At 31.9% G+C, this 24,840-nt stretch overlaps 1 protein-coding gene across 10 annotated transcripts in view; it reads left to right on the top strand.

The window, feature by feature from the left end:
* The window catches only part of LOC129801913 (thyrotroph embryonic factor), a 135,582-nt gene that overhangs the window by 66,127 nt on the left and 44,615 nt on the right, over nucleotides 1–24,840 (top strand). For 6 of the 10 annotated variants that reach the window (XM_055847360.1, XM_055847357.1, XM_055847355.1 and 3 more), the window contains exon 1: nucleotides 5,955–8,635. The exons of the other annotated variants lie outside the window; for them this stretch is intronic. In XM_055847360.1, the coding sequence (XP_055703335.1) occupies nucleotides 8,203–8,635 (433 nt within the window). In that variant the 5' untranslated portion in view covers nucleotides 5,955–8,202. Of the gene's footprint in view, nucleotides 1–5,954; nucleotides 8,636–24,840 lie in introns of those variants that run through there. 10 annotated transcript variants of the gene reach the window in all.

Genomic DNA, 24,840 nt, shown 5'->3' with positions numbered 1-24,840 from the left:
AGACACTACAGAGCACATTTATCAAGCGAATGGGGTCATGTTTGGGCTCGTTGGAAAGGTCTTGGAATTTCCTATAAAACTGAAGTGGTTCCAATCGGTTCTGAATCGGTGTTCATAGCCGATAACTAAGTTTTATCCGAAAATCGATACTTTTAAAACAATTTTGGATAATCTTTTGAATGATATATGAATCGGTTCAAATCGGTTGAGAACTGGTATATGGTAAATGATGCGAAAGTATTTCTAAAAAAAATATTAGAATAAGTAATATTTTTTTTTCTGTATAGTTTAGGATTTTCCCCAATGAAACACGAATGGGTTAACTGTGTAGACACCCACCTTAGTCGGGAAATGATTTACCATATTTTCCTCAATATTTCCCTGCATATCATTTGCCGCTGTGTTTGCATACGTAGATACAGTAGAAAAGATGGTTTTTCCGTGGGCATAAACATGAATCTGCACTTTTATTTGATTTGGAAAAATCACTCCTTCCAATCTTAGGAAAAATCCTCAACCTCTTGTAGCCTCTCTTATGGCGCTTTTGCAACTTCAAAAGAAAGTCATCACTTAAATGTATGGGAAAAATATTTCCGTGGGAAATAAGCATTAGAATCAATTTAATCGGGTTACCTAATACAAAAATTTTTCTAAGCTGTTGATCAGATGGAGAAAAAAAGTATCTATAGAAAATTTATACATTGTGTTGTGCATTCTTTTGAAAAATTCTCAAAAGATTTTTCTGATGTTGAATGAGCCAGGAAAGAAAGAGAAAAAAACTGTATTCGGACAGTGTGGCCAATGTCTGTGTTAATCTTAGTGTGAAACTTTCATTTTCATTTGAAACTCTTTTTTTCGCACTTTGGAGCAAAAGTGAAATTTTTATCGATAATTCATTAGGCTGTTGTTTGGGGGGCCACCGAAAAAAAACAGCCAAAAACACCAGTGAATAAATTAAATATAAAAGCAGTTGTTGTGGAAGAGGAAGACGCAAGCCACTCTCATGTTCAATGAAGTGGTCAAATGGTAGGAAAGATGTCTGCAAAAAAGAGTCAAAAAGTTAATGAGAAGAAAAAGACGAATGACTTGTCATCTTCAGCAGACGCTGAAGGAAGTCATTGGAATTTTATGCGTGTGAATTGACCATTGTTGGTCTCTTCTTTTACATCCAGGTGGGAATTGCTTCTTTTTATTACAACTTCACCCGCACGTTGAAATGCATCTCTCACAGACTAATTGAATTAGGATTTAAAATTCGTCGCAATTTTTTTTACACCACAATCACCTTCTTTTGTCATGGGGTTTTGGGGATTTGCGGGGAAAATCACAATAAATGTTTCACATACATTTTTTTCTATGGCTTCGAGAATTCTTTAGCTTTAGTATTCAAGTTGTAGCTCAGTAAAATTTTTATTTGTTTTGGCAAAATGTTTCTGTGGCTTTTTCCCACTTAATAAAAAATTAAAATAGACGTATAGAATCATCTTAACATTTATAGCAAATCAGTTTAAGTTATTATTATCTTTGCGGAAAAGATTTTCGTATAATTTAGCTTGATTTGTTCTTAATGACAAGAGGCACAAATCAATATTAAAAAAATATAATTTGATCATAAAGAAATCAAATTTGACCAGAAACTCAATTTAGAAATTTGAAAACAATGAAACCATGTTTTTCATTTTCGTACAATCGTGTAAAGGCTTCATAAAATAATATAGATTTATTTTTGCAACACTACACAGAAAAAAATATTTCGTAAAATTGTTCGTAGATGTTTATAAATTTCTACTAGTGACTTACGAAATGCTTGTAAATCGTATAACTCACTAAAGAGTTCGTAAAAGTTTGTACTTTTTCACAAGTGATGTTTGTATCATGATCACTTAACGAACATTTTTTGTTCTTTTATAAACATTTGTTCGTATATTTTTGTTTTTCTGACATAACTTTACGAACAAATGACAAGAGTTTACAAACAGTTTTTGTGTGTTTGCTTAAATTTACAAACAAATATTTGAATGTTTGATTTATTTTGAAAATATAATTCACTTTCTAGTATAATATTCAACAGGAAAAATCAATTTTGCGTAAATTCGAGTTGTTCGAGACTTATTCTGAGCTATCGATATATTTTTAAAAAAATGTATTTCACAGTTTTATTCCTCTCAAGACTATTTTGTGTATATCTTAACGTACAAATTGGTATTAAAATCATTTTCCTGAAAGCATTTTGAAAAAAGAATAATAATAAACAGCTTCACCTTTCTAATCTGTTAAGCAAATAAAAAGAGGCTTCTCGTCAAAAGATTCTTTTGCAGAAATATTTCAAAGATTTCATTTTTAACTGAGATTTTTAACAGGAAACTTCGGAATGCTTGCAACTCTGGGTGTTATCTTTCCCCTATCTTATTCTATCAAATATTTAGCCCTAACATTTTGGAGAAGTTTTACAAAATCGACTTTTATAACATCGTTACTTCTCGAGCTACAGGATGAAAGATATTTCACAAAGTTAAAAGGAATTAAATTTCCTACAAGAATGTGCGAAACAAAAATCATCTATCAAATCTTGTGAGAAAATGTGAAATTAAATATCTGTATTGTCACATTTTACCCCGAAATATCCTATTAAAAAATATACTAACTGCAACTGTAATTGTAAAAACCTCGCAAGAAATTAATAGAATCGATCATGTAGGGGATGTAGGGGAAAGTAGGGCACCTTTGAATTGGGGAAGCTTTAAAATTGAGATTTTTCCTGTAATTTTAAATTGAAAATGGACCTTGAAAATGATATAATTTAGCTCCACAAACCATTTGTACAATTTGTAAAGCTAAAATACCTCATGGAAAAGCTCATTGAAATTTAAAAATTGTAGAAAAAAGCCTAATTTTAAAGCTGCTCCATTGCAAAGGTGTCCCACTTCTCCCTATTGTACCAAGTAGCACAAGATTCAGTATAGTTAATAATCTTCTATGGTAATAAATTCAAAATCTTTTCAAATTCAAGTAAAAACGATAAACTCGAAATATAGAATGATAATTATTATTATTTCAATTGCTTGTTTATAGATCATCATATAAGTTATCTTCTGTAAATTATGTCGTACTATTTAATTGTTCTTCTCTTTTTACATAATCCAAAAAAAACAGAAGAAGATAATTGTGTGATTTTCTTGCTAAATATCACATTAATTACCCTTAAGAAAAATGCACTTAATCTCAAAGACTGAAGATACGATGGAGAAAAATTATATAGGTAGCACCACTTAGATGATGAATAAAATTCAAGCAATTAATCGTAAATGTTGCGCAACTTTTGACGATTTGATACGTGAATCACAGAGAAAGATACTCAATCGAAGTAGCAAAAAAAAATAGTGTAAGTATAAAAGAGTTGAGGGGGTGGTGGGAGTTTGTGGAAAAATAGTGAAAAAAAAACAGAAGGTGTTTAAATCGTATACTGAACTAGTGTCCTACTTCTCTCCTTCCTCATTTCTTCGGCGCATTGCATTTCTTTCAACCATTTATTTATCGTCTTCTGGGCTTCTTTCTCCTTACATCGCAATGCACCTCGCGTTTACCAATCGAAACTAATGGAGCAAAGAGTTGCACACTCATATTGAAATTGTCTGCATTAATTTCTTTCTCTCTGATACCTTCTTTTGCACCTGGGTATTAGTATGGGGCTTTTCTGATTTAAAAGCCCCTCAAAACATTATTGAATGTATTTGTGGTATAAAGAGTGAGAGTTTACTTTCGATTTCATTTCAAAATTTTCTTACCATCACTCTCTTCAAAGAGGCTTGGTGTGCCGAAGAGATGGTAAAAACAGTGTTCCATGTTGGGGGAAGGAAGAGAATTGTGTAGTGTGTTGGAATTTATGGGCTGAATTGAACAACTCCAACAGTGAGAAAAGAGTTGAAGTAAAGATGTTGAGTACTCACGAGAAAGCCTCATACAAAACTTCTTTCTTCCACTGTTGGAGGGGATTTTTTTGCCAAGGGGATAGTAGTATATCTGGTCTTTTTCGAGGAAATTGTAAAAGCTCTTTCAAAATGCTTAAGAAAGCTTATACTTGATCAAGATTGTATTTTTTTGCTTAATAATTATTACTTTCACTGTATAATAAGAACATTTATAATGATTAAAAAAAAATATTCAGCAATAGAAGAATTTTTATGAATTTTGAAAATATAAATTTTAACTTAAACTTATCACGAAAGTCGTCCGACATTTCATCAGAGTTACCGCTCGACGAATGGTTGGGTACAAAAGAAAAAGATATGAAAAATTTATCACAGATACAAGACAGTGTTAAAACTAAAATAAAAAAACGCAGGAATACAAGGATTATTAATATTTTCAGGATCTAAAAAATCATGGAAATCTGCAATTAATGACTTGGGATTAATCGTATATGCACAGGAGATAGAGTAAAAGGCATTTGGAATCATTTTTAATTTGTAATATTGAATTTTAATGATTGTTTCAGATGAACAAAGAGAAAAAAGAATACCACGAAAAAGCAGAAGCCTTATTTGAGTTTCATACCTAAGATTTAGCCATAGGGGGAAGTGGGGCACCTTTGAAAGTGGGGAACCTTTGAAATTGGGACTTTTTACCTATTTTTAAATAAAATTGAGACTAATCGGGATATATGTTAGATTCTCAATCTGCTTGTGCAGCTAAATTATATCACAATAAGGCTCAATTTTATTTTAAAATAGGTGAAAAATTCCAATTTCAAAGGTGCCCCACTTTCAAAGGTGCCCTACTTCCCCCTATGGCTTAATTTCTCTAATTTCTTATAAGACATTTTTTGCAAAAATTTTTGACTGATAAAATTTTACTGAATTTGTAATTTGTTTTGGACAATTTTGATTTATATTGAATTATAAAGAGCAAATAATATATAAGATTTTGGAAATAAGAAGAATTAATTTATTAAAGGATTTTGCGATTTTCGGGAAATGGGAAAATTATTTGATCTGAAGACCACTTTACATTTAAGGATATATCCATGTGTTTCTGTTATTTTTCTCATTTAAAATGTGAAAAAATGCAAAAATGTTATTTAGAAACGATTATAAATTACCCCCTTGTACCCTATTATCGAAGCCAGTTAAAAAAAAAGAATAAATTTTGAAGTTTTTGTATGCCTTGATAAATAAACCAATAAATCGTTGTGACATTAAGAAAAATATTTACCCTAAAAAAGAATTGTTTTAAAATTTTTTCTAATAAAGGTGCATAAAGCGTTACTAATCCCGATATTGTTATTAATCCTTGGACCGTCTGCATACAAATCCGGATGATATAAAAATTGACATAAGGTTCGCGGATTAAATAAATTTTCAATTTGTAAAATCAAATAATGATTATGACACTATTTGAGGTAGTTACAATAAGACGAAAATTTAATATTTTTTTTTTAAATTTTGGTATTTTATATTACTTGAGATTTTGCATTTGAGACCTAAATTTTAAAAATTAACATAATACAATTGGAACTAGGAATTTGTATTATTTTTGAATTTTAATTTCTATACTTTGTCTTAAACTAGAACAGAGAACGCCCATGTAACACATATTTAGTTATTTTCGATTTCATTTTCTTTTGATTATAATTTCTACTTGAAATAAAATTTTGAGTTTCAGAACATTTTGAAAATGAAAAACAATATCAATTTTGAAAATTATCGTTTTTATATAACAATTTTATAATACTGATTTGAAAATTTTGCATTCTTAACCCATTCCTTACCATAGTATTATACATCATACGCAAATTGTGTGGTTTTAGTAGATGATTTATTCCTGGGCAATTTTTGTCCGAATTGCTGTCAGGAATGGATTTTTAGTAACTTTAGTTCTTCAATGACTTGGGAAAAATAGTCCGTAAGAGATGAAAATACATTTTGTTACTTTTTTCTTGCTTCACGGAGGGTCATGCAAAATTTTTGCTCAAAGTGGCGGACGGAAAATACGACATCCCGTCGAATTTGTTAAAATTGGCATCTTTCCTCTTTCCTGATTTGAATCCTAGTTGCCAATTTGTTGTCTTGGATAGTTACTCTATCTAAAGCAATAGAGTTTGTAAGTAATGAATTAATGCACAGAATTTAAATTCAGTGACCGCTAAGACGTGTGTTTGACAGGGGCTCCCCGCGCCCCCATAATAGGTAAAAATTTGTTTCTTTCAAAAAATTCATCTATTAGTCTGTAGGAAACTAATCCCAAAATATGAACATTCTATCTTAAGTATTTCTGATACATTGACTGAATGGGTTAATAGATAATAAAGATTTTTTTGTTTTAAATGATTTAATGATTGAAAATATAGTGATATCTTAGTTAGGAATTTTGAAATTTTATTTTTCTTTAGACTCATAAAAAATGATTGGTACATTGTTTAAAATTTTTTTATTTAATTAGTATTCTGGTATTTAAGACTTTTCAAGTTTTTAGGGAAAGGATTTGCTTGCAAAGCTTTTCCAATGAATATACTAAATAACAACTTTAAAGAAGAATAATTTTATTGAATACATAAAATAATACGAATTAAAAAAAAGCATTTTAGAATTAAACTAGTGTATAGTTCCTTATTATTTTCTTAAATTCACTACAAAACTACGAAAATTAGATGAATTCAGAAATGATTAAGAAGTAGTCACCTTGAAAATTTTTAATTCAGTTGATCTTATTCCTTTTAAATAAGATCAAAAGCTTATCCTTTTCAATATCTTAGGTAAATATTCGTGAACTGTACCATTCTTCCCTAAGTATCTACATGGACGTATGGATATTTTATTTTAATCACATATCCAACTTTGTCTTTGTACACTTTTAACCTTTAAAAAAAAAGCTAGCGTGAAAAGTTCAAAGTTGACTTTCTTTCATCTTTCAACTGATACGCATATTCGTAGACTCTATTCATCTTTTAAGTTTGACCCCCTAGAGAGTTCTACGGAGGGCGTCAAGAAGTGCCAAAAAAAAAGTTGCCCAGTGAGAGTGAATGAAAGAAATGCTATAGGGAATAGCCGGCGTTTTTCTACGGAACACACATACATTGAGCCTAAATAAGTGGCTTTTCCCGCGTCTCACCTGAATTTATTGCATATGTGTGTTCTCACCTGAGACTTATTTACCTTTCGGACAGTCGGTGGGGCAAATGGGAGTTGGGATGGTGGTATGGTGTGTGAAGATATCGCGAAACACGGAACACAGAGAGACGCTCTATCGTTCATTTTCGTTGCAATTCGCGAACAGGTTAGATGTGACTATCATTCTTGCGCGTGTGTTTTTATCGGGATTTGAGCAAAAACCGAAGAAAATTGCCAATTTCCTTATCGTGGACAGTGAACATCCCTTGAAAGTGTTGTACTTGGAAGTGATATAGGTGAGATCCACTGGGATTAGACAGTGTATTCCCGGATGGGGAGAGATGGTTGAGTGTCGAGGGAGACAATTTGGAAGTAACTGGTAGTGTGCTTAGAGGCAAAATTTGTGTGATGATCTCGATGAGATCACGACTACAGAGAGACGATTGTAAATCTCGCGAGTGATCTGTCGGATGCTGTGTGAGAATAAAGTGTGTGGAGATATTCTAATGAACGATATTTCAAAGAACACAATTCCCATTGAGTATCAATTTGCAACGCATGGAGTAACACGTAGAAGGTCGAACTCTTGGGAGTAATGTTGATACTGGTGACAGAGTCATTTTCTGTGGACAAATTCATACCAAAAATTGTCCAGGAATCCATGCCAATACGGAGATTCCTAAGGATTTTGTGACAGTGACACTCATTTTATTGGACTAATATATACTTAAGTAGGCACTCTAATAGGGCTTCCTAAATCGATTTTCTTTTACCACCTAAACTTACCCCTTGCAATATAAATCTCTGAGAGAGACTCTGGACTTTAGATGGGCGACACAAGGGTCGCCATTCATGTAAAAAGACCTACCATTTCAATTTTAATTCCCTAAATCCATTTCCTGATCCAAATACCCAAGTCCCCCTACCTAAAATAAAAAAAAAATCCATCCAAAAGCCCACACAACCAGAAGACAGAGGTCCCCTCAAGAGAGAAAAGTGAAAGTGTCGTGTGATTCGGTGAAGTGGACGGTGTACAACCAAAACCAAAAAAAAACCCAACACTCAAGTAACACTTTTGCGGAAGGAATCACCCAATATGGATTATCAGTTGCCGCAGCAAATGCCTATCGGACCCCCAACTCCATCTCCCAGTCCCCATATTCAGATTATGCAGAATTCTCCACAGATTCTGCCATCAATGCAACCACCCAATTCACTGCCCAATATGCCCCTCCAGGTTATCCATTTGCCCCATATGAACCCACCTAATGGGGGTCAAAATGGGGGTGGCGGTCCACAACAACACAATTCCCAGAACCTACCACCTCCATCCCAGATCCTTCAGGTCCATCATCAGACCAATGGAACTAATGGGACTACAAATGGGGGTCCGGGTGGCAATGGGCCCAACGGAGGGATGAATGGAACTAATGGACAAAACGGACCAAATGGGGCAAACGGAGAAGAGGGCAATCGCTGGACACAGTTTCAGGTTCAACAGTTATGGCGACATCATGCATATCTTAACGGTAACTTATTCAAATATTCTAAGGCCTCTTTTAAAGTCGGGACAAAATATATCTTAAATGTAGGAACCTAAAATTTTATATCCTTACTCATACGTAGTATATAATAACAACCGTAGCTGCTGATGATTTTGGCCTGCGAGTATGACTTTCCCCCCTATTGTTCGTAATCATTTCTGTATTTCTAAAACTTAAACGATCGAGTATTATAGATCCGATCGAGGAAGATCATCCTTAAATGTTAGAATTAAAGAAGAGCTCAAGTCAATAAGTTGGAAGCGAAAACATAAGATCCAGTCGTAAATTTGATGGAGTCCACTAAATGTTGAGGTTCGAAAATGAGTCGATATTTTTTCTCTTGCCAATCGATAATCAACGCGAGTCGATGATTTAGGGCTTGTGCAGATCTGAGGATTAGATGAACGACGAATTATAAGTAATAAATTTTTGGAAATCTAATTTAATCACTAATCCGTTCCTCGACTTATCCTCAGTTCTATACAAATACATAAGCGGTCTTCCGACTAGAAGGTTAGCCCATTCCCAAAGGTAACATAATCCTAAACAGCAACCAATTTTATAAAATTTTCAGAATCTAATGGGTAATTTCTTCTTATAATCAAATTTAGAGTTGAAATCTTTTCAATAATCTTGACTGATAAGAAATTAGAGAATTTAAGGTTTATGTCTGAAATCCGTTATTATTTATTACTAGTCTAGTCTATTAGATTTGTTAGACTACATACGGTGTAGAATAGTCAATGTGTACGCACAAGGAATCCGAGTGTCCTAAAGGCGATATTTCACTTAAAAAGGTTGGTTTAAACATCTGACATTAGGTATTAGGTATAAGTAGCAGTAAGTAAAATCGGTCAGACTGAAAATTCAATCGGTTAAACAAAAATAAATTGGGCATACAAGCTTCATTAAACCTGCAGCTGCACAATATTGTTTAACTCTTTTACTTTCACGATAAACTGGATTTTTAAAGAAATTTTGACTTAGACCGTCTTCAGACTAGAGGTTTAGCCTAGTTTCTACAGGTCTCAAAATCCTAAATAGCAACCAATTTAATTTGTTCTTTAGATTAAAATAGATAAATTCCCCTTATAGTCCATTTCTAAGTCAAAATTTTCCAAAAATTTTCGACTGATAAATATCTAAAGAAGTTAAGCCTTATGGCTAAGCTTTAGGTCTGAAGGCCGTATTATACGGATTTCAGAACTAAGGCTTAGCCAAATGGTTTGACCTAATTACTTATCAGTCAAGACATTTTGGAAAATTTTGCCTTAGGATTAAAATATTAAGAGCAAATAATCCATTTGATTTTGAAGAATTAATTTAATTGTATATTTAGTTAGGATTTCGAGATCTTCGGGAACTGGGCTTAACTCTAGTCTAAAGACAGCTTTAGGGTGGAGGAATAAGTCAATAAAATTTTCTCATCCTCAGAAATATTATAAAACTTTCTACATTATTTGACAATGGAAACCCTTTGGGAACTAAGTTAAGTTTCCATTTTAAAACCCCTGTTAAGTTCTGAGACAAAATATCTTAAAAAAGTCTAGTCTGTTAAAAAATTAATAAATTTAAGTCATATCGATGGATAAGTTTTACATGGGTTTCGAACTAAAAGTGTAATTAGGATTCAATTTCTAAAATACAAGCAAGATCACTGAATTTGAAATATTTTAAGGATTTATTGCAATTATTTTATCCATTTTAAGACACTATCTCGCCAATAATTTTACGTATTATAATTCTTTTGAAGGTAAAGTTTTTGGCGGACGCTCAACCAAAAATTTCAAATAAGAATTCTAAAATAAGAACATTTAATGGATATTTGAAAAAAATATTGCAAGTTTTAGAAGTTTGAGGTTTTTAGGAATTCCTATAAATCTGTAGTCTGATAACCGTGTTACAGTGATTATTCTCAACTTTGTCTTGCTTTTAAGAACTTTAGAAAACATTAAAGCATCAATTTCCTCTGTGGTATCTATGTAACATACCTGTTTAGGTTTATGAAACTGTTTTTTAATTTAAAATATTTAAATTTCAAGTCAGATCTTAAAGACTGGGATTTACTAGATAATTCTTAAAGACTTCATAGGCAGCTTTCGAATTTCGAAATTTGGAACTAATTTTCTTCGGATTTTGAATTAATTCGGATTATAAATACTTGGAGTACTTTGTAAGCCTATCTTTAAATTTAAATCATACTAAATTTTTTTCAATTTTATCCAAAATATTCTTTTTATTTCTTGATTTATCATGTTCATGTTTAAGATAGATCAATCACTAACTTCACATTTAATGCCTTCTGTTTAATAAAATATTTTTTTATACTTTTTGAAATGTATTTATTTATTTATGATGGTATCAGTATTTTTTAAGGAAATTTCTATTAAAAATTTCTGTTGAAATTGTAATTGAGATTTTCATAGGAATAAGGGGCAATTGATATTTTTTTGCACTATTTCACATTTTATAGTTCAGTATAGTTTCAATTATTTTCCATTGGAAAATAACCTTATTCTGAATCTTAAAGTATCAGAGGCATGTGAAGTTTCGAACTTCAGAAGGAATTGTAGGCTCTTAATTTTTTTTTGAATTTCAACTACCAAACTTTCGCTTTCTTTCGTTTCTTTCTGATCTTTAAATACCATTTACCTTTCAAACATCTCTCTGACCTTTTGCTTAATCCGAGTAATTAAGCATAACTGAATTTCCTCATCTGAAAATATCCTAACTTCTCATCTTATATTCCAAATGATCCATGCAAAAATTGCCAAATTATCTTCAGCATTATCTATCTTGTACCATATGACTGTGCGCGGAAGTTGTTGGAAAAATCTCAGCATTTCCGCTTGAGATGCGTCAAAACTCTCGTTGATTATAAATTCCTCCTTCTTTCGGTTGCCGAAAAAAGTGCGTATATTTCGTGAATTTCTCGCGTCTGGCTTTCACTTTTTCTGGCCAGCCCGACAGAGAAAAATAAAAAAAAGAGCAACACAAAGATCAACAAGTTGCGGGCTAACGAAATTTTCGGCTGGGCCCCTTTTTGGGGGGGACTCTTTCTCTTTGGGCAAATGCATGAGTGAGCGAATGAGTGAAAAGAGTCTTTTGCGACAAATGAAAGTGGTCAATTTTTGCATTGTTACTTACCTTGACATCCATCATTTGTGAATTTATTATTATTGGAAGGTAAATTCTTGGGTGAAAGACTGAAAGAAAGGTTGTTTTTGGGATGATTTCGACATCTTTTTAATTTTTTGATAAAAACGACAGTTGTTGGTAAAATATACTTTTAAACTTGGAGCATTAGGGAGACTTCTTTTGCTTGAGGAAGCCTTTCAGGAAATCCAAAAGAAACCCATAAATTCCAATGCAATTTACTTAATATCGATTGATCGATATAATTTTATGCCCTAACTCGAAGGACACTTATTGAGAAAATACCAAAAATAAAACCTCTGGGCATTCGTGAATTTTTCGTGGTATATAAAGCCTCTATTTTGCAAAGTCTTTGAGCACTTTTATTATGATCTTTTGTGCAGACACTAAAAATCTTCTTTTCATGTCTGTGTTTGTGGTTTTGTGTGAATTGAGCGAAAAACTTTCTCCAACTCAAACTCAGTCAATTGAGTGAGAAAGAGACTTACTGAACGGGTTTGTCTGCCTTCTTTACTTAACTTACTGACTTAGTTGATTCGAGGCTTGGATAATGTCTTCCGCTATTTCATTTTCATTTTCAAGTCGCTTCAGACACTCAGGAATTCTCACGCAGATGATTTTTGCATTGAAGATTTTTCCTTATCTTAAATGCGTATTGTTTTTAAAGGGATTTTCTTTTGGTTAAAAAAAAAAGAATTTTCTTATATAAAACATTAAAAATATGCGTTTATGGTTTGGATTTATTTTTGCTGGCTGGGTTATTCTGTTTTTGGTTCATTTAATTGATCAAACCTGAGAGAAATGAATGAGGAAAGTTGAAGAATTTCTTCAATTGGAAGTTTTTTTTTCTAATGAACTATACCAGATTTCTGATAGGGTTGAAGATTTTTTTTTAAATATACTAATATGCTGTATATTGATTTTGAATTTATTAACAAAATGGAATTGTTAGGAAAATATGGAACAAAATGTACCAAAACAGATTATTTTTACAAGCTCTTAGAATATTTAGCAAATTTCTAATTAGAACATTTTTGTAGGCATGAAACTTACCGCCCTACGATTTTGTTAAAGACTATTTTTTTTATTCCAAAGGAAATGCACCATTTAAGTCGTTTTGTAAAACTTGATTTTGTTGAAATTCTCAAATATGTTGCGACAAATTTTGAAAGTAATGGGGTAATTTGTAACATCTTGATTTGTTTTATTACGGACTCTTGTGAAAGTAAGAAATATTAAATTGACAAATTTTTATAGAAAATTTAAACCTATATAAATATGTCGTATACCCAGTTATCCCAATTATTATGAGAAGTGTGATTTTTAAGTCGGATTGCTGAGCTCACACTTCAAATATTTGTCACATTTTGCCCCATGCCATCTGTCAACTTTTACCCCGAATAGGGGAAACCGCGGGAAGTAGTAAACTCGGGGTAGTTGTAAATACTGTTATTTTTTAAAATTGGATACTAGACTTCAGAGTACGAGACCTATATGAATTCATAGATACTAAAGATACTAAAGAGATCCTTGTCCATTGAAGAAATGTCTGACATTAAGTCCAAGTAGTATAGAAAAAAAATTCATTGTTTACAATTATCTTATGTTTACAACTGCCCTAGCCTCTCCTAGTTATCATCACTAAAAAATATTCAGATGAGAAAATTATTCGGTAAATTCTAAAATACACAAATTAAGCATATCCAAATTATTATGGAAATACTAACTGTAATCTATAAAAAAATAATAAGGTTAACCAAAATTTATATAATCTTGTAAAGAATGTATTTTATTAGGACAGAAATATTTAATTTTTTCCATTTACATATTCATGGATAGAATTCTTTAAAATGCTCAATTTTAGAATAATCTTGTGTACCTTCCAAAATAATGAATTTTCGACTTTCCACTTTTTAGTCTACATCATCCTAATCAGTATTGATTCAAATCTTATTTTTTGTTGTTGCAAGTTTTAAATTTTTTTGAATAACATTGCCATTATACCGCATTATACAAGGATTTGAATTGTTAACTTAAAAAAATTATATCAAACATCAAATAGTTGTCAATATTGTCAAATCAAATGTTATAGTTTGACAGTCTGTACTTAAACTGATAAGCTTTGACTTCCATCGAACTTTTTAATCTTTTAAAGGAGTACTCACATCGTTTATATCAAATTTATTATTTTAAGTTTGTAAACATATAATTCAATTATATTTCATAAATATATAATTAAGCCTAAGTTGCATAAAAATGATTTTTTGAAATATTTTTATTCTTTACGTTCAGTAAATCCTCCTGATTTGAGAACTCTTGAGTGGAGGTTTATTCCTTACCAATCCAAAGGTATATCAGAGAGAACTTACCTAAAGATCCGTTGGACGTTCGAAAATTTAAACCAACGAGTTGCGCAAAAGTGAATAAAAGTTCGTGCAAGGGACATTATTTTAATGAAAATTAAATTCAAACCCTTTGTCATCCTTAAATTAAAAAAAAATGACACAAAAATCACTTTTTGCGGCAAACTTTTACGCACTGTTTTTAACTGTGCTTAAGAACAGAATACACATTAAAGTGTCAAGAGTACCGAAAATTTGAAATGAAAGAACAAACAGCTGGCGCTAAAATGACGAATATGCGAATTTGCATTTTAGACTTCTGACTAGTCTTCGATTAGTTTTGGCTTAACTTTGCAGTGGCTTTTTCTTTACGAACAGAACTATTCTGTGCTAAAATTATTGAAAAAAATTAAGAAAAGGTTCTTATAATTCTGATATGGCATTTATAGAAGCCATAACTGCAAATTGTCAAGAAAAGGAGAATAATAGCAATATTTTACGATTTTATTGACCTAATCCGCGAATTTCTTGTTTAAAAATATTTCGGTAAATTTAAGGACTATGTTTGTAAACATCGAACTGAGATTCTAACGTCCAACGCACAATAACTTTTGTTTAGTAAACATATATTTGGAATTTCAAAGAGAGTGAGTGAGATCTAGATCTAGTCATCTCGGTCATGCTCATGGGAAATTTTGAAAACATGTTTACAAACAAAAGTTATTGTGCGCTAGTCATAATGCTCAGCTCATAATAACTTTTGTTTGTAAACATGTTTTCAAAATTTCCTATGAGAGAGAGAGTGAGATGACTAGATCTAGATCTCACTCACTCTCATTGAAATTGTGCGTTGGGCATAATGCCCAACGCACAATATCTTTTGTTTGTATATATGTTTTCAAAATTGACTGTGGGAGTGAGCGAGATGACTAGATCTACATCTCAGTCACTCTTATTGAAATGTCAAAAACATGTTTACTAAACAAAAGTTATTGTGCGCTGGACATAAGTCGAATAAAATAATTGAATAAGTCTTTACTTTAATTTTAAACAAACACGACAAGGCTATATTTGAGTGTTTCAACCATTTCACCCATTTTTCCAGATTCATTGCAGTTCTTTAAGGGCTAACTTCTTCAGGCTATTGCACTGAACATTTATACGAGTATAAGAGAAGTGTCCCCTTTCTCAAAGCGCTATCTCCCCCTGTGTGAAAAATGTTGACTATTTTTGAGCGAAACTGGGAGATAAACCCAACCAGAAAAGATCAAATTTCGGTCATTCCACTTTATCAGTTTCCAATAAAAGTGCCAAGAAAGCGGTTTGATAAGAAGGTTTTGAGATAAGTGATTGTATTCCGATATGAATGGGGTAAATCAATTGAAGAAATGGATACCTATTTGAGGCATTTTTTGGGTGAAATTGATAGACCCCAGAAGAAGAGATGTTTGTTGTGACTGTGAGACTCTGAGTTAGTATGTTGTTTTATCAATCCGCAACCACATATCAACTCAGCACACTTTTATACCTCAGTGACTTGGGCAACAGACCACTGAGAGACTTCTTGCATTATTCACGCGATTCTCATAACTCCAGGAAGTGGATTTGGATTTCCAAGTTTCCACATAATGCTCGTGGATAGAGTGAGATGGTAATGTTGTCTTATATTCCTTCTTTCTTAAAAAAAAAGAGTTTCAAGCAAAAGAAATAAGGCATTCTCCACGTGAGACATGCAACTATATTGGGCTTGTTTTGAACCATCATTCTCATACACTCAGATTATTATTATTTATATATTTTTCAAAGTGGGTTAAAGGAGAAGGTATACACTTTTTGGAATGCTATGTGTAAATTTTTTCTTTCACCTCTTTCATGCATTTCTTCCTTCACCCCGCATTTTGGCGCGAAATAAAAAAAAAACTGCTACAATCTTTCTCTTTCAGTTACGCAAGACCTCAACACTATCAATTGCATTTCTTTTCATTTTTTTTCATTCTCGTAAATTTTCTATGGGAAAAATATGATTTATAGGTTTGAAGTTAGGGTTGAGCCAGGCAGCAGTTTTAATGAAATGCACTTTAAAAAAAATGCATAGTTACTTAAGATTTGTGCTACTTATTTCAAGATAATCAGTCCTCAACTAAAAAATAATCGTTGTGTAGTTAGTTTGAAAATAGTTGTTGTACATAAAGCAATTTTTTTGCAGGGAAAATGTATAACATTGCCCCATCTTTTTTTTACAATTCCTTAAATAAATTATAAAAATTGTAGTTAAGTTTAGTTGATGCATTACGTTGAAGAAAACTTCATACTGTAGATACAGGTAACTTTGTACCTCTGCTTTTCCTAAGCTTTTCTTTAATTCTAACAATCTTTATAGACAATCTTTAAGTGGATTATCCTTGTGTTTTACAATAAAAGAAAAGCTTACAAAAAGGAAGGGTACAATATTTTTACATCTACGATATATCAAAATAGGGTAAGTGTGCCAAATTTCGGCATAGGTGCATATAAGTCATATAAGTATACCGAAGTCCTAAGTTTGAAATGCAATATTTTTAATTCATATTGATATTTTTTGTTACTTCCTTTTCGGGAGGGTTGTGTGGAACCTTGAAAACTAGTTTATCATCTTTGTTTTCTTTAAATCACTTCCTAAAATATTGAAAAATTAATAAAAATATGAGCATTGCATTGGGTAGTATTCCGGCCACTTTGAGTGAAATTCCGGCCACCTTTTTTCTGACCACTTTTTGTGACACAACGGATAGAAAATTTCAAAACGTCAAACGGAACGAGTTTAATATTTAGTTTAATACGTTTATATGATCCACAAACCCTGAGATCTTCTGTGTAGGGGAAAGTGGTCTGCCTTTGAACGTAAAATGATGTTCAAAATTTGAGATTTTTTTCAGAGTAAACTACAAAAGGAGTTTTACTTTGCACTACACCAAAAAATTCTCTTGTTCATTAAGCTTCTATGCTTACCCCATTCAGGACTCGCAAGTCCTCAGTTTTTCCTGGTGAGGAACTTGAAAATGTGATGTCGATATATTCAAAGGCAGCCTGCATGGTCTGCCTTTGAATGTGGTTGGGCAGCCTTTGAATCTTAATTTTTCACTGAGAATATTAGGGCTCTAGCATTAAACGGCCCATAATTGATTAGCATGAACCCTAATGCACTCAATAAAACAATCACTGTAGTCAAAAGTCATTATACAACAACATTTTTTACATTTTTCTGAAGCACTGTTTTTCACTTGAAAATTTGTAATAAAACGCAATTGAAGTTGACAATTGTCAGTTTGAAACATCCTGGCCGGAGCAAGATAGCATGTTATAAGTATTTGTATGACATTCGTCAGACCAAAGTAGGAGTTCTATTCTGCTCCCGGACAGGAAGCTGTCAGATGTTTCAATACATGGAAAGAGAGGATTCAAAGGCACACAACATTAAGATTCAAAGGCTGCCGCAGAGCAATATTTGCAAACTTTTATCACCCACAAAAATTGTCTCATCTGAATCAAAATGTATTTGGAGAAATACCATCCAAGAATAACCTTCTATGATTCACAATAGAAGATTTGTTCGAAAAATTATTTTGATTATGAAAAAACACATGAATTGTGGAACATCAAAATTACAGTTTAGAGCTCAGTTTGGTTTTTTTGCCCTAGCACCTAGAAAATAAGAGCTAGGGTCTGCATTTTTTTATGACTTGTGAGGATTATGAATAGCTATCTAATAGTTAATAGAAAAAAATTTATGCTTTAAAGAAAAATGAAAAAATTACAATATTCAAAGGCTGCCGCATTCAAGGCAGACCACTTTCCCCTACTTTGTCCTGAAGATCTGAAGAGTAGCATCTAAAATTTACGCGCAGATTCCCGTAGCATTTTGCCCTTTCTGAACTCTTTCAATGCCTTTTCCACATCATCTTTTTCATAGAAGCGATGGTTTTTTTCCCTGGACATTGTAGAACTCAGAAATTGAAAAAAAAAACACAAAATGAATAAGAAATTTAGGAAAGCAAAAGATGTTGACGGAATAGGCAACACTACCTCACCGGAGAGACGCTCACAAATTATCTACTTTTTTACGCGAAATACAGGATCCATCTAGGAAATTTTACCCGAAATTTAGAGATTGATTCACTATTAACATAAACAGAAACAGTTAACATAAACAGAAACAATAAACAAAAACGCTGAAAGAAAACCTCCTGCACTTCACCATAAATCGTAAGACTACTAGAAACACAATCGATCTGTCACATTTTTTGTAAGACTCTTTCTACACTGAGTTTTTACAACGCAATTTAAATTCAAATTATACCTAAAATTTAACGGTATTTGTGTTAATACATCCTAAAATGAATAAATATTTAAAAGCAAAATGAATTGATTGACTAGGGGAAAGGCTCATAATTTTGTCCAGTTTCTTATTTTGGACACTTTGAGGATAAAATTGGACACTAAAAATAAATTGATTAAAATTTATTTTTACTTCTTGTTTACTTCAGTCTTATTTAGCTGTGGTGAAGTACTAACAATGTTTCGTCGCTTTTTTTTGAGTGATATTATTGAATATTGTGTTGATTCACGTTGGTAGTGATTTGTACATTTGATCTGAAGTGAGATTTGCCTTGTGAATTATATTTTTCGTGCGAGAAATGGGAAATTTTTTAAGACATTTACCAGTGAGGTGATACTCCTTATTTTGGACAGGTGTTTTTCTCACGAAATTTCGTGAAGTTTTAGCTTTTGTGATGACTAGGTTGGACAAATGCCTGGAGTAACAAAGGAGCATCATCTCTACGAACGAGATGTAGCGAGAAATGCCTTGAAAAGTTCCCGGAAAGTCCAGGGAATCAGCGAATCCGCACGTACTTGGAGTATCGAAGTCAACTCACTTTAATGAATGATATGGAAAGTTTCCGGGCTTCTTGTGACATTCTACGTTTCCTTTACATGAACAGGAAGATTACTTGGTAAGATTGGTTCTTGAAATGGAGAACAATAGGCATCCTATTGAGGCGGATTAGCTGTCCAAATTTACAGCAAAGTTGTCTAAATTAATAACCAAGTTGTTCAAAATAAGAGTCAAATTCACCTCTACATATCAATTCATTTTTAAACGTGTTAAGGCTAATTTTAGTAAAAACAAAGACTATAAACCATTGCCAAGTTTCTAAACAACCCTTCTGAAAAGAGAGTAACAAAAAAGTCAATTAGTATTGAAAATATCGCACTTCAAACTTGGAACATCTATGCTTATAAGCAGACTGTCCCAAATTATGAGCCTTTACCCTATTTGAAGATAACATACATAATTTAAATTAATTTATTTGCATGGCCCAATTTACACTCAAAGTGGCCGAAATTAGAAGCTAACCGAAATTTGGCACACTTTCCCTATATGGTTTTCAATCAGTAATTTGATTTCCCTATTATTTTCTTCTGATATTTCATCTTGTACTAAAATATATTTAGACGTAGGTATATTTAGACTAACAAATATGTTTTGATTAAAATTCTCAGAAATTTAATATTTATCGAGATAGCTCGAACTTAAAGTAAAAAGAGATAGCAAAACTTACTGCATTGTTTGGTTGGTAATTTTTTGGTAGTCCAACTTGGTGTTTTTAAACGTAATCAATGTAATTGCACATTATTGGGGAGTCAATAAGTATACTGCTAATGCTGTTAATGAATGAACTGCGAGTGGAAAATCGGATGATCTGCGTGAATCGTCGAACGCACCGACACCGAGAAGTCGTGGAAATCGTTGATTGGCGGCGATAAGTCAATGTGATGGATTAATCCCGTCGATCTGTCACTGTAAACGGCTAATTGACAGCGATAATTCATTGTGATCGGCTGATCGGCGTTATTTAAATGATCTGATCATTTATGATCGACTAAGCCACATTTATTTACCCCTTGACACCATATAATAATTATCTTTCATAAATTATGGGTCTAACTAAGAGTTTTAGGGCAATCGCAGTAGGATTAATTACAGGAAATAATAAATAAAAAATACCATTATTTTCTATTTAAGTTTTGTACACTTATTCTCATTATTATCCATCTGTGTAAAATTACTCATATTCCCAATGTAGTATAAAAGTGTTTGATTGCTGTAGAAATACTTGGGTGAAAATTAAGACGCATTTTCAGATGCTCCTGCAGAGCTATTGCATAAGACCTTATAGCCAATGGATATTGCCTCGACCATAGAAGACCATTTCGTTCCATTCCACTTACACTTTGTATCATTGGGCAATTTTGTCTCTTTCACTGTGGCAAAAGCCATCACAAACTCTCGCTTTCTTCGAGACCAAAAGTGACACATGCGGAAAGATTAATCATGAGAAGGTGAACAAAAAAAACAACATTAATTTAATGTGATAAAGTCATATTTATGTATATATATGTACATGTTTTTCACTCTCTTAAAATTTTGAGCGACATTTTGGGGAAATGTAACGAAGGAATTTCATAAGATTTTACTGTTGCTAAAATCAGCGACAAACAACAATTGACCTTTTGACATCTCTTCTAGTCGTTACTCTGCCATTTTTTTTCTGTCCACACGCAAAAAAGGCCATAGAGCGATATATAGTGAAAAATAGAGTTTAATCTCGCGCCAAAATCAATTCCGCGTGAAAAGACCATTTGGACACAGTGCATGAGGGAAAGATCATAAACAGAGAAAGATATATCTCAATTGCCAAATTCAATAAAAGAGTCTGCGTGAAAAAGGGGAAGTAGTTGTTGGCAGCAAAAAAAAACGGCATCAGACAATTTTTGGGGCTTTGTTTTCACTTTCCAGCCATTTCAGATGATGAAATTGGGCAGAGAAGACGATTAAAAAGTCGTGTTTGGTCTAAGCTAAGGTCACATATGAGAAAAGAGCTCTTTTTTTTAAGCGAAAAAATTGTCGTGCAATGGCGTGATATGTCTCAAAATAAATTTATTGATAACTAAATTAATACTAAATTAAAAAATTAATGACTATGTTGTATCGAAATCATTCTTCTATCATTCAATATAAAATTTTCTTGAAATTTTACATTGTCACGAAGCTATTAAGTAGGAGAATAAAAATTAATGTTCCAAAATTTAGCACATGACAGTACCAAAACATTTTTCACAAAAAAAGTTCAGATCAATAACTAACTTTAAAAACAAAACACTTATATGCAAAAGGGAAAGAAAGAGAAATTATTTTTCTTTCGAACCTTTTTTTAAGAAAATTTTATACATAAATTTGCACATTTCTGTGAATTTTCTGAGTATTTGTCATTTAACTGATTATTCTGGAAAAATCAATATTATTCCAGTTATACATAAATTCTTTTATTTTTAATTGACCAAATTCAAAGAGTGAGCAAATCGCTTTTATAATAATAAATGGGATATAGGCCAAGCGGTATTAGATATCAACTTACGATCTTCAGTAACCTCCCCTTCATATATATAATTTATTTCAATTTGAGAGTCTATTGGTAGTAATTTTCATTAAACCATAACCAGACGCGTTGAAACATCGTGCACATGTGTCAAAATACATGGAAATATTAAAATTTCAATTTAAAATATAGGGGAGACCGGGGAGGTTTGGGACACTTTTTCATGTTTTGACTTTGAGACACTATTCCAAAAAACCACGATAGTGTATTACAATTTTATGCGGTCTATAGGATACTTATGGGTATTGACTTTATAAAAAGTACTCGATAGAACTTGGAAAACAAATGAGTTTTCTTGGAGAAGATAAAACATTTTACTTGACGCTTTGTCCCAAACCTCCCCGATGTGGGGCAGTATGGGACGCAAAAGAGGATGTTTGGGACGCGTTTTTTCTCGCATAATTTGTATTACTGGAACACGTTAATTAATTTTAAATACCAGATTAAAAATATTTCTGATAGAAATAAAAATGTTTCATCTTTAATTTCATACTTAGAAATTAATATCAATTTTGTTTGTACAGTAGAGTCATTTATTGTTAATCAATTATTTAAAGTATTTTCTTCTTATTTTCCATCTACCTTTCTTTGCTTTTTTTTTGTTCTAAAAATATTGCAATCATGATCATCAAATTCCTCAGGCGAGTAGATTTTCTTGCAACTCTTAGTTTTTAACTCATTGGCGGATTCCTGTTTGATTTTACGACAACTGCATTGTACTTGTTTTCTCATTATTTCTCTGAATTAGCTCTCGCCTTGCCTTTTCTGGAGAACTTATTCGAGAAATTTTCGAAAAAAATAGTTTTTAACTAGATTGGGAAAAGATCGAATATCCTACGAGAAGGAATTATTGATTCCCTAGACAATGATGGTTTAATTGTCCCTGTAATTAGAGAAATCTGCTCCACTAGTAAAGTGTGCACAAGAGGGAGATTTTCATTAGAAACTGGGCATTACTCTTCATTTTGACAATAAACAATTGCATACCACCTACAATCTTGTCGAAAATCAACGTCCCATTCATCCCCTTTCAGGTGTCCCAAACATCCCCACGTGTAGTTTTGGTATTTAAAACCTTTATGTAAAAAAAAAAGAGCGTATAATCTCTGAAACTTTTATAAAAATATGTTCCTAGATTACACTGCTACCTAATGAGAGAAAAAAGTTTTGATTATATATCGCTGATATAAAATACAAAGAGGAAAACTGAGACGTCAAAATATACGATTTTTATCAATTTTTAAAAAAGTGTTCATAGAATTAAAACAATAAAACTGAGGATATCCATTCTTTTAGTCAAGATACATCTTAATATTGCCTACGATACAGTAATGGTTAAATTTCATTTATTTCAAAAATTAGTTGAAAAAATCGCCTTGTCCCACACTACCCCTGTCCCAAACCTCCCCGGTCTCCCCTAATATCTTGAGTTCCAAAATAGATGTTATATTCTTTTTATTGCACCAGTTTAAACATATAATTCTTTGGTAAAATGATTTTTTGAAATGTTTATTTGATCTAAAAATTATAGTAATTGTTTTCCTACAGAAACAGTAATTCTTGTTGCTAGAATATTATTTAGGTTTTTTTGTTGTAAAACATTTAGGTTATTTATTGAGAGTTTTAATTATTGTTACTTGCATTCTAAAAAGAGTGATATAGGAAAGAGTAAAGTATTTCAGATATTCGTGATAATAAAATATAGTAACTTTCCTACAAAAGAAATTAGTATTTTGAAATTAATATAAGTATTTTTAAAAAAGTCAAAAAATAAGACATGCCAACCAAATATCGTTCAACTGGAATAGAGTTCTTATTCTTGCTGGAAATTGATATGAAGTGGAAAAGACTTAAGTAACACAAATGTCCTAGCTCTTTCCTATTTTATGTCTTGTAAATTGAAAAATAAATTATGTTGTAAAATGGATTGTTAAGGTCAGGTAACATTATCAATTCGGAACCCTTTAAAATTATGTATAACAATTTGGAACAGTTCTTAGGGGTAGATTGTATTTGAGGGTATCATAAACACACATTTTTGTGTATATTCTGCAAATTGAATGATTCATTGGGGTTTAGATTGAGACTTGAATTTCAATTCTTTGAGAATTACATTGAAAATGTTTGTAATTATGTTTTACTTCATAGCTCTGAAATATTTGGTTATAATTTTGTACAGATCAGCTTCTTAGTGTTTGAAGCAATTTCTTCATAAAGATAGAAGGAAGTTGTACTTTCTTCTATTATTTTCTCTAATTGGTAATACTTGAAAGCACTCAAAGGTCCTACCAATTAGAAAACATAGTGGGAATAACGTATTTTATGGATAAAATTATGAGTTACATAAGATTAATGTTTAAAATATAAATATTAATTAATTATTGTCATATACAGTAAAAAATTGTTATCTTTTTTAACATGTTTTTCGTTGTAAATTTGCATAAATGTATATTTTTGTGTTCTACTACACATTTATGCAATATCTAAACAATTTATCTGTACACAACCGTGTAATCATTTGTTAATTTTATACTGTGTAAACTTTACAACGGAAATAAAGCTACGTTCATTTGTTAAAATAGTTGGAAGGTGGTGGAATGTGTAGCTTTGTAGCTTCACTGAGAGAAATCCGAAAAAGTTAAAATAACATTCCGGAAATGTTTATTTTACCCTGCAGTATTGATCCGAAATCGGTGTAAATATTATGCTTTTTAGGTGTATTAGGGGTTAAAGTTACCCTTTTTCATGCTAATTTTACCCTTAAAAAGGTGTTAAATTAACATTAAAAAATGTTGATATATTTTTACACCCAAAAAGTGTTAAAGTTATGAGGAAAAAAGTTAATCGCACCCCCTTTTTCTCAGTGTTTGTACGGAAAATAAAGTCCAATTCTAAATGCCATACAAGCCGAATGAATTATATCGCTATATAAAAAACAAACTTTTACCTATTAGGTTCGTAATCTCACTTCTCAAAATTCCTGGAAATCAATTTTACAAAGTCGCCTCAATTTGCTCAGCTATGTATAAAATTTGTCCACTCTTTCACTCTGTATTGCAAGCGTTACAACCTGATACAAGGATTTTTTACATCAGTATTTAGATGGAGCATTCATCTACTTGTTGTAATTGCTTGTAGGATGTGTCATGCATTTTAAATCACTCTTTTGCAGTTTTTCTACGGGATATTTTTGTGACACTTGGAAAATTAATTT

The sequence above is a fragment of the Phlebotomus papatasi genome, chromosome 2 (genome assembly GCF_024763615.1).
Source record: "Phlebotomus papatasi isolate M1 chromosome 2, Ppap_2.1, whole genome shotgun sequence".
Lineage (NCBI taxonomy): Eukaryota > Metazoa > Arthropoda > Insecta > Diptera > Psychodidae > Phlebotomus > Phlebotomus papatasi.
The sequence above is the reverse complement of the archived record's forward strand: the minus strand, read 5'-3'. Positions and strand labels throughout refer to the sequence as shown.